The sequence below is a fragment of the Fukomys damarensis genome, unplaced genomic scaffold (assembly GCF_012274545.1).
Source record: "Fukomys damarensis isolate Sample0158 unplaced genomic scaffold, DMR_v1.0_HiC HiC_scaffold_39, whole genome shotgun sequence".
NCBI classification, from domain to species: Eukaryota; Metazoa; Chordata; class Mammalia; order Rodentia; family Bathyergidae; genus Fukomys; species Fukomys damarensis.
In genome coordinates, this window is record NW_022900951.1 from 127967082 (window position 1) to 127980606 (window position 13525).

General features: G+C 42.2%; 1 protein-coding gene across 5 annotated transcripts in view; it reads right to left on the reverse strand.

The window, feature by feature from the left end:
- Positions 1-4584: 4584 nt before the first annotated feature.
- Gab3 (GRB2 associated binding protein 3) overlaps positions 4585-13525 on the reverse strand; it is a 49623-nt gene continuing 40682 nt past the window's right edge. For 4 of the 5 annotated variants that reach the window (XM_033760368.1, XM_033760367.1, XM_033760369.1 and 1 more), the window contains exons 9-11: positions 9375-9491; positions 8312-8431; positions 4585-4937 (exon numbers count right to left, since the gene is read on the reverse strand). In XM_033760368.1, coding sequence (XP_033616259.1) covers positions 8315-8431; positions 9375-9491 — 234 coding nt within the window. In that variant the 3' untranslated portion in view covers positions 4585-4937; positions 8312-8314. Of the gene's footprint in view, positions 4938-8309; positions 8432-9374; positions 9492-13525 lie in introns of those variants that run through there. The other variant, XM_033760370.1, reaches the window with a different exon arrangement.

Sequence of the window (13525 nt, forward strand, 5' to 3'; positions counted from 1 at the left end):
CCTCAGCCGGCTGCCCTCCCACTGGCTCAGCTGCCCCCCTACACCCACAGGCCCCTGCTCGGGCTCTGAATAAAGCCACTGCTAGGGTTCACATCTGGAACCGAATCGACAGCTCCTGGGACCCCAGGCCAGGCTGTGAAGATGACTGGGTCATGGGGCTCCTGGCTGCCTCGCTGTTAGGAGGTGGGGTCTGGCATGGAGAGCGGCCCCTGGGCGTGGCGGGGAAGGCATTATCAGCTCTCTGCTCCTCCTCCCTTCCCCGTGCTTCCCACCACTATGCCTGGAGCAGCTCTCCTCTGCCAGGCCCTTGTGCTGTGCTCTGCTGCCTTGGAGCCAGCCGACTTGGGACGGAAATGTGAGCCACGGTCAGCCTGTCCTCCTCTAATTGCGGGTGTCGGGGTCTGGCTCAGTGACGAGAAAGTAACCAAGACACCCACTGTCCTCTCGCGCAGCGCCTCCCTCCAGTACAGACCTGACTTCTCCGCTCCAGGCTGCTGCGCAGCCCCTCCACAGTGGCCCAGACCCTCGGTGCGAGTTGCCCCTTCCTGCTCCCTTCTGACCCCACCTGTCCCACCCACACCTCCTTAGTCCAGGTGTCCGCGTCCTCCTGGGCCAACTCCAGGAGCTGCAGCCGCACATTCCTTAGCTGAGTAGCCGAAGTAGAGCTGGCTGCCCCTCCTCGAGCTCCTGGGATCCCCACGCTCCCGGCCCACAGGACTCCCCTGGCTCTCCTGCCACCCCCTGCCAGCTCTTCTCTTCCAGTGAGGGGCCCTGGGCTGGCACCCGGCTGTGTCTCCCTCTCAGCCCACTCATGCCCTCCTCGGGGAGCCCAACCAAGCTCAGGGCTTTCAGTGCCATCTACTGGCTCACAAAGGCGCTACTCAGGCCCAGTCCTTCCCGGGAGCGCCAACTCCTACCCCCTGTGCCTGGCGTCCCCAGAAGTCCACTTAGCTGGGGCATGGTGCTTGGGCGGGCACAGCCTTCCCGGTTCAGTCCTGTGTTTCCCGGCAGCGATTCCCACCTCCCGCCCCACAGGTCTCCCCAGGTGCTCCTTGGCCAGACCGCCTGACTTCTCCCTTTCATGGCCCACGACCAATCTCAGCAAATTCTGTTCATTCTAAACCATCCAGAATCCAATTAAATGCTACCACCTCTCCTGCCACTTTGGTCCAAGACACAATCATCTCAGTTCATGACTGACTCCCTCATGTCCTTTCATACTGCTCAGTTTTTATCTTACTCTATCATGCATCAATGTGTAACCAATCCCACTCACAGTGCTCTTTTTCTCTTTACCACATAAGCAAATCTCTTTCCATACTACAGCGCTGTATGAACTTGTTTGTTCCCTATCTCTCCTGTCTTCTGTTGGTGGTCTAGTAACTATCATAGCATAACAAACCATTCCCAAACTTAGACTTACTCAACAACCTTTTACTTAGTAAGCCTTCTGTCTGCTCCTTGGGGCATCATCTCAAGTGACTACAGGGTAGAAGAATGGGCTGGAGGAATCTGAGAAGTCTTCTGCACACAGTGGGCAATTTGGGGCTGGCTGCCAACTGGGACCATGCATCAGAGTCTGAGGGAAGTGCCTCAGCTTCATTCCACATGGCTGTGCTTCCTCACTGCATCATGCCGGGGTCCTCGGCAGAAGCTGTATCACTTACTCTGACCCCGTCTCAAAGCAGTGCTCCTTGTGCTGTGTGCCACTGGCCAAGGCAGCCACTGCTCAGTCCTACCAAGTTTCTAGAATGGGGTATGTAGATGTCATCTCTTTATGGGGAGTGGATAGATTCTAGAAAAGCAAGCAGGAAAAGAAATATTGTCACCTTTGTTTAAGACAACAGTAGACAGTGTGCTAAAATTGGGTTCCCTCAAAACCCTAACTGGAAGAGTAGGCAGGGAAAGAGAAGTTTTTCAAATGAGGGTACAACTTTAGACGGAGGGAAGATTCAATCAGGTCCTACAGGAGAACTCTGGAGTATAATTCCTGCCTCAAGTCTGTCTCAGCGTGAGGTAGAGGAGCTAGGGTTTAGTAATATTGCACCCTCCCAAGGGAAGTGGGGAGTCAATTTTGTGCTTGCAGGTAAAGCAGCTCCAGGAGCCTGAGGAGCTGTACTTTGCAAGGGAGTCCTAAGGGTGTGGGCTGCAAGCAACAGGAACACACAGAGGCTGTGAAGGGCCCTGGAGAACCTGGATGGGGCACCAACCATGCCCACCACATCTTGCCCTGAAGGAAGCTTCTTAATGAAAAACATCTCATGCACCCACATATCTGGAGTGCCCATCTGAGTGCCAGTTTCACAGCAGGGGATCACTAAACTTAGTTGAACTGAATATCATCGTCATCAAAGGATATATTTATTTTCTTGCTTCTGCTTTTTGTGCCTTGCTGCTGAAGGTCTTCTACATCCAAGATAATGTAAGTTTGCTTGTAGCCTCTGATATTTATACAGTTGTGTTTCTTATGCTAACTTTATAATGCCCCTGGAGGTTTCTTCCCCTTCATGGTAACAGGTTGAGGTATAATCTACATGCAGTGAATGTAAAAATATTAAACTTATGGATATGTATACACCCACGTGGCCACCACCCAGACTGAAATAAGAACATTTCTATCACTCTAAAAAATTCTCTCTTGTACCTTTCCAATCAATCACAGGCTCCCCATTAGAGGTACATGCTATTCTGATTTTTGTCATGACGATATGAAAATAAATCCAAAGTCTCTGATTTAATAACAAAGTAACTGAAATAAATCAGGTACAAATCAGCTAGATTGTGTTCTTTTACATGAAGGCAAACAAAGCTTAAAACTAATTAGATTTGGACCACAAAACAAAGAGCAAAACAAGAAGAGCGAATAAAAGCCAAATGCGTCTGGAAAAGCCGAGGCAGCATGGGAAGTTTCTTGCTCCCCCTTTCCCACTGACCACCTGGAATCAGTCTGTGTGTGGTGGCAGAGTGGGGGTAAGGGTCACTTCTGTCCCTGACCCGGCACCCTGTGATGGAGAGGCCGCCCTGAACCCACAGCTGTAGTGCCCCGTTGGTCTCAAAAGAAGTGCCCTCCTATGTCAGGTCTGAGTCTGAGCTCTGCTTCCTGTCTGCATCGGGCACAGCTAAAACTGATACCACACTCTCTCAGTTGCACAAAATAAAAACCAAATGAAGATAAGGAAGTGACAACAAAATTGGACACAATTTAACATTTAGGGGGAAAAGGACAAGCTGGAATGTGGAACCTTAAAGACAGGAACAACAGAGCTAGATTATAAGGGGTCAGGTGTTCAAAGACCCTGTGCCTTAGGTTTTGAGATTCCTGCTTCTCAGGCCAGCCCCGTGGGCCAACTTGCTCTTCTCTGGATCTGAGGATTGGTCTGCAGTGTGTGTATCAAGGAAAAGCATTTATTGTCAGTACCAGGGACAATGAGGAATTTAATGTGGCCTCTCTTTGTGTTTCTCAGCACCAGGATTCCCTGGGTCTATTTTTTTTCTCTGCCTTTAGCCTGTCTCCTCCAAACCCAAGCCCAACCCCCACCCTTGCTCTGGTTGTCCCCACCTTGCTTCATGACCTAGGGATGCCACTGACGCAAGAGGCAGAAAGGCAGGGAAAGAGGGGAGAGGCAGATCCAGGGCTACTGGTTTTCTGTTACTAGTTTATGTTCATGATATATAATGGTTAACATTCGTTTTTGGGAATTGGTGCATATATATACCATATCTTGGTCATTTTTGGTGCCTTTATCCCCTCTCCACTCCCCTTTCCCTCTTCCCTTGACCCCTTTCCCCATCTCCAAAAAGTCTGCTTCCCTACCACCTCTCTATTGTTTTATTCTTTACTTTGGGTTTCTCATATAAAGAAAACCATGTAATATTTAACTGTCTGTGTCTGGATTATTTCACTTCACATGATTTCAGGATGCATCCATTTTCCTGCATGGGACATGATTTCATTCTTTTTCATGACTCAAAGACCTAAAATTAAAACCAGAAACACTGAATCTACTCGAAGATAAAATAGGTAAAACACATGAAGCCACCGGCACAAGCACTAACACTAAGAATCATCCAATGGGACTGCATCAAGCTAGAAAGCTTCCGCATAGCAAAGGGCACAATCAACAGAGTGAAGAGACGGCCTACAGAATAGGAAAACATTCTTCCAACTTCTTCAGTGATGGGGGAGTAATATCTAGGATATATAAAGCATTTTTAAAAGAAACCCCAATCCTCCCAAACAAAGGGCTATTGCTTCTTCATGTTAGTCATGACAAAAGCCATGTTATTCCTGGTGTCAGGGAGAGCAGTTGCTTTTACTGCCAATTATCAAAGTTATTTAATTATTGAACAATGATAAAAGATGTCCATGTGGTTTGGCTGAACAGAAGCCATATTAATCACAGGCACCAGTTTAACTGTAGTAAATTAACACTCGCAGGACCATCATACACACGTGTCCAGTTAGATTTGCTGTCCTTGAAAGCAGTAATGAAGCCTATTTTCAAACACTCAGCTTTGTAAGTGTGTTCATTTATACTGGATGTCATTGCTTAAATAAGAGAGAACTTAAGTAATGATTCCTTCTTATAAGACTTTTATTAATGCCAAAAATGAAACAGTGAGAGAAAAGTGAATGTGAAAAATCAGTATGTCAGTGAGTACAGAGATTACATAAATGGAGGTTGAGCACATCATTAAGAAGAGAAGGACAGTCCTGAGAGGAGCCCTCAGCCTGGACTTAGTTGCAAGGATGAAGCCCATTTGTGCTCCAGGGAAAAGTGGCCCATACAATGACTCAGAGGGGACTGCATTCTGCTTTCATAAATGGGTTGTATGCTGGGTCTGAGGGCTCCTCTCTTTCCAGGGAAAGCTTAGCTCCCAGCATTCCTGGGTGGTGACCTTCCTGACTTGAAGGCTTGACAGCCTTCTCCTCCATCCTGCACCGAAAAGAAAACAAAGAGGATCTACAGAAAACAGTGCAGGACTAATGCTGCACTGTCCCGTTGTTACAGTGACTCCCAGGTCTTTCAGGAAGGTGTCACTGCACAGCCATGGTAGAGACACACCATGTGCACTTGACTCAGAATGGCCTCTGCTGTCACATCTGTATCAAACATCAGGCTCTTGGTCAGAAACGTAGCCCTGTCTTATGTATACATCACTTGTTTCCACCAGAAAGCAATTTGGCTGGCATTGTTTTGATGTAGGACACCTTTCTCAAGTTCATATGCTGCTGTCAGCTCAAATACTACCTATACTTTGTTTCTCGGAACTGTTGTCCTTTGGTATAACTGTCCTTCAACAGTTTTACCAAAGCAAGACATAAATGCATTACACTCTGGAAGTGAAGGGTGATGTCACCTATTAAAAATAATTTATTCTGACCCCTATCGTCTTCTATTAACATAGAGAGTACTCACTCAGAGCATTCCTGTTTTTAACTAATCACATCCAAGCAGATCCATGACTCACATGTGTATCACTTCATACCACAAATACATTTTTGGAAATGTTTTGTAAGAAGGCAAGTCTTTTCTTTTTTCCAATTGAATGGCATTTCAATACAGACATAATTTCAGGTGTGGCTTTTAATCTGGTGTGGAGCATGATCCTTAGAGCTACAATTTTTTGCACTAGCTGTTTCAGTGCAATGATTGAAACACACATGCCCTACACATGGGGACCTTATCATTTATGGTAACTAGCAGTCTGCATCTCTGGTTTCTTGCCTGAGATTCTGTGACTCTTAGTCACTCACACAGGGAAGAAGGCAGCTCCCTGTAGGTGCAGGCCTACATGTGGTGATGTGGAACTCTCCCTGCAGTTGGGGGAGCAGGGAGCTCCCTCTTTGCTCTGTCCAAGTTCACGAAAGACCCTGAACTCGGCTTAAAGTATTTGGCAATTATTTCTTACTTTGCCACACAAAGAAAATGATGTCACCAGAGCCTGTTGTTTCGAAAATCAATGTGACTTCTTGTATGGTCTGAAAAACCAATACTTTGGTATTTATTTACCTTTGGGCAGTTTGATCCTGAAGCCCTAGAGCAAAGCCTACAACTGCCCAACTATGCTGGCTGTCATGGAACTGTTATTTGGTCAGTCCTCATATTTAAGACACATTGCTGGTCAGAATGGTGAATTAGTACCTGGTTGTTCAAATGCGTGTTCTGGCTCTAAGTGCTCAGGAGAATTGGGAAAGGATATTAAATAAAATTCCATGTCTGACTGGGACCTTCATTCTGGGTCTCCTGGGCCACAATGCCCCCATTACAGAGTGGTAATGCTTGCATTCCCAGGACTAAGGCATTTCTCATAAAAAAAGGGAAAAACTGGCCACAAAGCCTGAAAGCAGAACTCATTGTCAGTGGTTTTTCTGGTCATTTTCGCTATCACTTGCACCCATAATAGTGTAGCCATGGATGATACTTTTCTTGACCTGGTAAAAATCCCTCTGCCAGCATTAGTTAACTCACAGACAAATACCTTAACTGTGTAGGAGACTGTGTAGTCCAGGAGAATGGTTATCAGGAAGCATTTCTAACTGTGAACTACTGATGTTATAGTTTCAGTTGAATACTGCACAAAGAAGCCCTCCTTGGATGTACATACCTTCCAAGTATCAAAGCACCTACTCAGATTCCTATGACAGGGAAAGGAAATGATGGCTAGATTTATCCAATTGATTGCTTCTGCCAAAATCTTCAGAGGCAGTGTGGAAGAGTGGAATGAATTTGCAATTGGAAACTGGGATAACTCTAAGTTTGACTCTGTGTCTCAGCCCTATGCGTGATCTTTTGCAATGTGTTCCCTCCTCTGGTTCTCAGTTTTCTGCTTGTCAAAGTATGAGCCCTGTCTCTACTATACCTACTCTTGGGAAGAGATGATATTGTGGAGTTCCTTGTAATACCCAATGGGTCAATGTCTGCTTGGGTTGACTTGGGAAGCAAAAGACTGCTAACTACGAGTAGCCAGAATGTCTCGAAGATGGAATGTTTTACCAACACAAGCAAACATGGGCCTGGGGAAAATAAGGAAGCTCCCTAGGGGACAATCAGATAAAAGTTCATTATTCAGCCAAACTGTCATCGTGCATTGTTAGCTGCCTTGCTAACCTATAACAAACATCTGTGCTCAGCAGAACTCTATGCCTTTGTTGTTCCCCAATAAGTCTTTGAGTTTGAGTTGGCTCAGGGCTCCATTTTGTGGGGTCTCCTGACCTTCTTCAAAGAAATTCTCTGTTTCTCAGGCCAGAGATTTAGCTCAGTGGCACCGTGCCTTCCTCACAAGCACAAGATCCTGAGTTTGATCCCCAAAAAACATAGGAGCAAGTCCTGGGGATGTAGCTCAGTGGTGTTGCACTTGCCTGACAAGCACAAGGTCTTGAGTTTGAGCCCCAGTACCACAAAAATAAAAAACAAAAAACAAAACAAGAAATTCTCTGTTTCTCAAGTTGTCATTTGTCTCTCTATTGGGGTTTGCTAGCCCAAACCCAGCATGATATGATATGTGTGAAAGCATGATGGGAAAAGATGAACAGCAACAGAATAGCCAGCATGAACAAAATGTCACTACATATCAGTATCATCTGATATGCTCATCACAGAGCTGGAATCTACTGCCCATCATGTGAATTGTACCTCTTGGCCAATAAAAATGATGGTCCGATGGAGTCCTTGGAGTAAGAAGTGTAGATTCTTCCACCATCACTAGGCTTGAGCTTCTCAACTATGCCTTCAAGGGCCCCTTCACTAGGACAATTTATGACTCCAATTAAAGCACAAGAGACAGGACAGATATTGGTGGCAAACAATGCTATCCTGTCGGTAGCCATACTGACTCCAATCTTTATTTCAAATACTCTATTGGAGAGATTTTAACAGAATGTTTCGGAAAATGGTCTCTCAAGTCTTGTTTTTATTGTTCTTATCCTGCCTGGATGAACAGAATTTTTTACATCCCTGTCTGTGGCTGTAGAATCCCCCATCTCTTGTTTGTGTGATTGTGGAGCCAATTACAAGCATCTTTGAGGCTGGAGAAATTAACCTGTGCCATCGGCTCCAGAAGTGGAGGAGGGAAAGTAGATGCTGGACTCTCTCAGATCCCTCTCTGGGAGGAAATTTCCCTTCTTCTCTATGTTTAATGCATAAAGGGGTCTTCTCTCCTAAAATTTCTTGCCTAACCCGTAGAAAAAACACATTCTCTCTTGGTTTTGACCTGTGTTGACCATCAGTGATTTTAGAAGAAAAAAACAAAAACAAAAACTACAATTTGAGCCCCAGGTTTCCATGTTTCACATTGTCAAAGCCTTTACCTCTCACACTTTGGATTGCCTCTCATCTGTCCACTCCTGTTTAGTGCTCTGGAGAGCCTGGGTCTTCTGCTCATCCACTTGGACATAGTCTACTCTTTGCTCTTCTGAAAGAAGAAGTTTCTGAAGTGGGAGAAGAAAAAAGCTTTCATTATATCTAATTTAAAAATTCAAAAAAATGCCTACTTCTGTGGTGGAATTCATTGTTGTTAATTATCTGCTATCTCTTCTTCCCTGCAAAAAAATTGTGTGTGTGTGTGTGTGTGTGTGTGTGTGTGAACATTAAGGAAAAAATAAGCATCCTGGGATTCTATAATCTCCTTTTTTTCTGGATTGAAGATGAGCTTTTTCATGAGAAACAACCAAAAGAGCCTCTGTAGCTGTGAGTAGTTGAGATTTGGAGTTATCTTGTTTACCCAAACTGATTAATTTCCCTTTGTACTTGTTGCTCCCATCCTTCTAACCAGCTTCTCTTGAGTCTCAGTTCAGGGCTTAAGAATGATATTTAAAGGTAAAGGAGAAGTAAGAGTTAATTCAGCAAAAGAGGAAAGAAGTCTTCCAGAAGTATTTCTACACAGTACCCTACCCCCACAAATACATAAATGGAATCAGACTTACTTTCTATCTCATTAGTTGCCCTTTTGTTTTCACTAAACAATACATTGTTAGACACAGTTTCGGTTATGACGATCCCTTGCTCAAAAGTGTCATTTAACCACTTACCATGCATGCATTCATTCATTCATTCCATACCTAAACTATGACGTCTGTAGTGTTGGTTAAAGACTAGGATCACATATGAGTATTAATTCAATCAATCCCACAGTGGCCCTTGATTAGGTCTTATGATTCTGGTTTCTACTTTACAAATGAACATGCTCTAAAGGAAATATATCAGAATTTCATTCATTCTGGGAGATAGGATTAGGGTTGATTTAAATGTTGTTCATGATACATGTCTGTATTTCTAAGAATTCCTAAAGAGAACACACATGGTTTGGTAATCACAAAAGTCTAAGCAGAAATGAGATCACCTGGGAATTCTCAGGCACAAAATTCTTCCTACCTGCTGTATGGGGGCTGGTGATGCTGAATTGAAGTCTAGGGCCAAATAATCCAGGCTGAATTTTTTTGTCCAGGGGAGAGCACCACTGCTGAGGGAGTTGGCTGTCCGATACTCCGCCTAGGATTAAACATCACAGGACTCTGGTTAATCATATCCAGCCCAAAAGATAAATAAATTTCAATATAGAAATATAAGAAATATGAAAAAACAAGGAAATATGACTTCCCTGAGATTTATTACTTCTATAGTAACTGATTACAAGGACATCAAAGTAGAAGAAATATCAAATAATTCCAAAGAATGATTATAAAAATGATCAACAAAGTTGAAGAGGATACAAATAAACAACAGAGTGGAAGAAAGGCAATACAAGATATAAAATAACATATTGATAAAGAATTAGACATTCTGGAAACAAAACAGACAGAAATCTTGGAAGTGAGAAGTTCAATAAGCCAAATACAAAATTCCATGGAAGACCTCACCAGCATTCATGAACAAATAAAATGATAAAAGCTCAGGGCTTAAAGATAAAATGGATGAATTATTACATTTAGATAGCAGTAAAGAAAAAAAATTTAAAATTTATGAGAAAAACATGACACTTCTGGCATATGATTAAAAAGGCAAATTTAAGAGTTACTGGAATAAAAGAGAGGCTCAAGATGCAGACTAAATGCATAGAAAATCTATTCAGTGAAATCACAGAAAAGTTCCAAAATCTTGACAACGATATGGATATCCAGGTACAGGAAGAATTCAGAACTACAAAGAGACATGAGCAGAAAAGTCCCTCCTGCATGACACATCACAATTAAAATGTTGAGAATACAGAGAAGAGAAATGATATTGGAGGCTTCAAGAGAAAAAAAATGCCAAATCACTTACAAAATAAAACCAATCCAAACAACAGCAGCTTTCTAAGCAGAAACTCTAGGGGCCAGGAGGTTTGGAATGAGTTTCAAGTTTGGAGGGAGACTAACGGCCATCCTAGCTTACTATATCCAGCAAAGCTATCCTTCAGAATTGAAGGATAAAGACATTCCAAGATAAGCAGCAACTAAAATAATTCATGAATACCAAGCCAGCATTACAGAAGATACTTAAAAGAACACTACATACAAAACACTATACTAATAAATGAATATTAGGAAATAATGAAACCTCAAAAACAACAACAAGCAGCAAAAATTAGTATATGCCTTTCAATAACAATGCCAAGGGTAAATGGTCTTAATTCTCTAATTAAGAGACAGGGTGTCATATTGGATTTAAAAACTAGACAGAATCCTACTGCATTCAACAAAAATATCTCACCTATATATGCATATACTGTACATATTTAAAAGTGAGAGGATGAAATGTACTAATAAACTCAATGAGGAAAAAAAATAGAAGTGAGAGGATGGAAAAGAGTATTTCATGCAAATGATATCCAAAAGCAAGCAGGAGTAGCTATACTCACATCCAACAGAGCAGACACCAAGCCAAAATTGGGAGAGACAAAGAATGTCACTACATATTTGCCAAGTAAACAAGACACCAAGAAGATGTAACAATTGTAGATATATATGCGCAGCACTTTAGTGAACCCAATTTCATAAAACAACCACAATTTGACATAAAGGAATACATAGACCCAATACAATAATAATGAGTAACTTTAGTATTCCACTGTCATCAATAGATTGGGCATCCAGACCCTCCCCAAATCAACAAAGAAATGACAGGGTTAAAGTACACCATAGATGCAATGGACTTAACATCTATAGACCATTCCATCCAGCAACTGCAGAATACATATTCTTCTTAGTAGCTCATAGAACTTTCTATAAAGTAGACCATATTTTAGGCCATAAAGTAAGTCTTGTATCAAATACAAAAAATTGAAATATTTATTTGCACCTTATCAGATCATAATGGAATGAAAGCAGTTCAACAGCAAGAGAGACCATAGGAACTACATAAACAGAGGGAGACTGAACAATATATTTCTGAACAATCAATGGGTCATTGAAGAAATCAGGAGGAAAAAATTTTTAAACCCTAGCATCAAATGATAATGGAAGCAGGAATTACCAGAATGTGTGGGACATAGCAAAGGTAGTTTAAAGAGGAAAGTTTGTAGCTATTCACCTACTTTAAAAATCTGAGAAGTCTTGGTGCCATCGCCTGCCTCACAAGTGCAAGGTCCCAAGTTCGATTCCTGGTAACCCCCCCAAAAATCTGAGAAGTCTTAAAGTATTATACAAACAAGAGCAAACCAAACACAAAAGCTATAAAAGGAAAGAAATAATAATTATCAGGGCTGAAAATAATGAAACAAGAGACTAAAAGAAGAGTGCAAAGAATCAATAAAACAAAGTCAGTTCTTTGAAAAAATAAACAAGGCTGATAAGCCCTCTGCCAAACTTCAAAAGAAAAAGATGCCTTAAATTAATAAGAGACATAAAGTGATATTGCAGTATATATCACTGAAGTCCAGAGGATTATTAGGAACTATTTTGAGAACATATTTAATAAATTAAAAAACCTAGAAGAAACAGAGAAATTTTTAAACACACATGACCTGCCAAAATTAAAGCAAGAAGATATGAAAACCTAAACAAATCAATAACAAGCAAGGCTACCGAAGCAGCAATGAAGTCTCCAAACAAAGAAAAGCACAGGACCAGAAGATTTACTGGGATATTAATACCACACCTTTAAAGAATGAACATAAATGTTCCTCAGATGATTCCATGAAATATAAAAGGAAAAAAAGCATCCCAATTAATTCTACTCATAATATCACCCTAATAACAGTAACACCTTAATAACCGGGATGTATCACCCAGATAAAGACTCGAACTCACAGTGATCCTCCTGCCTCAGCCTCCTGAGTGCTGGGATTACAGGCGTGAGCCACCATGCCTGGCGATTTATGCCTGGCATTTTTTTTTTTTTCGTACTGGGGATCGAACTCGGGTCCTTGTGCTTGCAAGGCAGGCAGCGGAACCAGTGAGCTAAATCTCCAGCCCCGTCCACTGTCTCTTTTCAGAAGTTTTCATCATCTCAAACCCAAATCCTGTACCCATTACATGCTAACTTCCTCTCCATCACTGTGAATTTGCCTATTCTAGGTCCCTCATGAAACTGGGATCATACAATATTTGACCTTGTTTCACTTCACATTCATCCACATAGTGGCATATAGCAGGATTTCACCTGCTGGCTGTTGTGAATGAATAACAATGTTGTGAACATGATGTAAAGTATGTGTTTGGTTCTTGCCTTCAATTCTTTTGGATATAGACCTAGGAGTGAACTTGTTGGATCAAACATCATATGTTTAATTTTTGATGACCCACCAAACTTGTCTTCCACAGCATCTGCACTATTTTACATTCCTACCAGCAATGCACAAAGGCTCCAACTTCCAACATCCTCACCAACCCTTGTTATTTCTAGCAATTTTCTTCATAATCTTTAGCCGAATGGATGTTGTTCTCATTTGCATTTCCACATGCTTATTGGTCAAGTGCCTTGCCTATTTTTAAATTGGATTGTTTGGTATAAACCCCTTATCACATATATGATTTGCAAATATTTTTCCCATTCTATAGCGTGTTCTCTCTCCCTCTCCCCCCTCTCCTCCCCTCTTGCTACACAAGTATTCTATTACTAAGCTGCCCCTTCATCCTTATCTATCTATCTATCTATCTAGTACTGGGTATGGAACCCAGGGCCTTTACACTGAGCTGCATCCTCAACCCTTTTTAAATTTTGTATTTTGAGACAGGCTCTAACTGAATCTCTAAATTGCCAGACTGGGCTTGAACTTGTGACCCTGCTGCCTCAGTCTCACCCTTTTTCACTCTCTTGCTAGTGTTCATCAATGCACAAGTTTTTAATATTAATGAAATTAGATTTATCTTTTTATTGCTTCATTTTTTGTGTCATATCCATTGGAATTATTGCCAAATACAATATCAGGAAAATTTTGTCCTGTGATTTCTAAGAATTGTATAGTTTTAGCTCTTATGTTCAGGTCTTTGGTCCTTATTAACTTAGTTTTTGCATATGATGTAAGGGTAAGAGTTCAACTTTAGAGGGGGTTTTTTTCAGCTGCCTACCTGCCTGCCTGTCTGCGATCACCCGGCGGCGTGCGC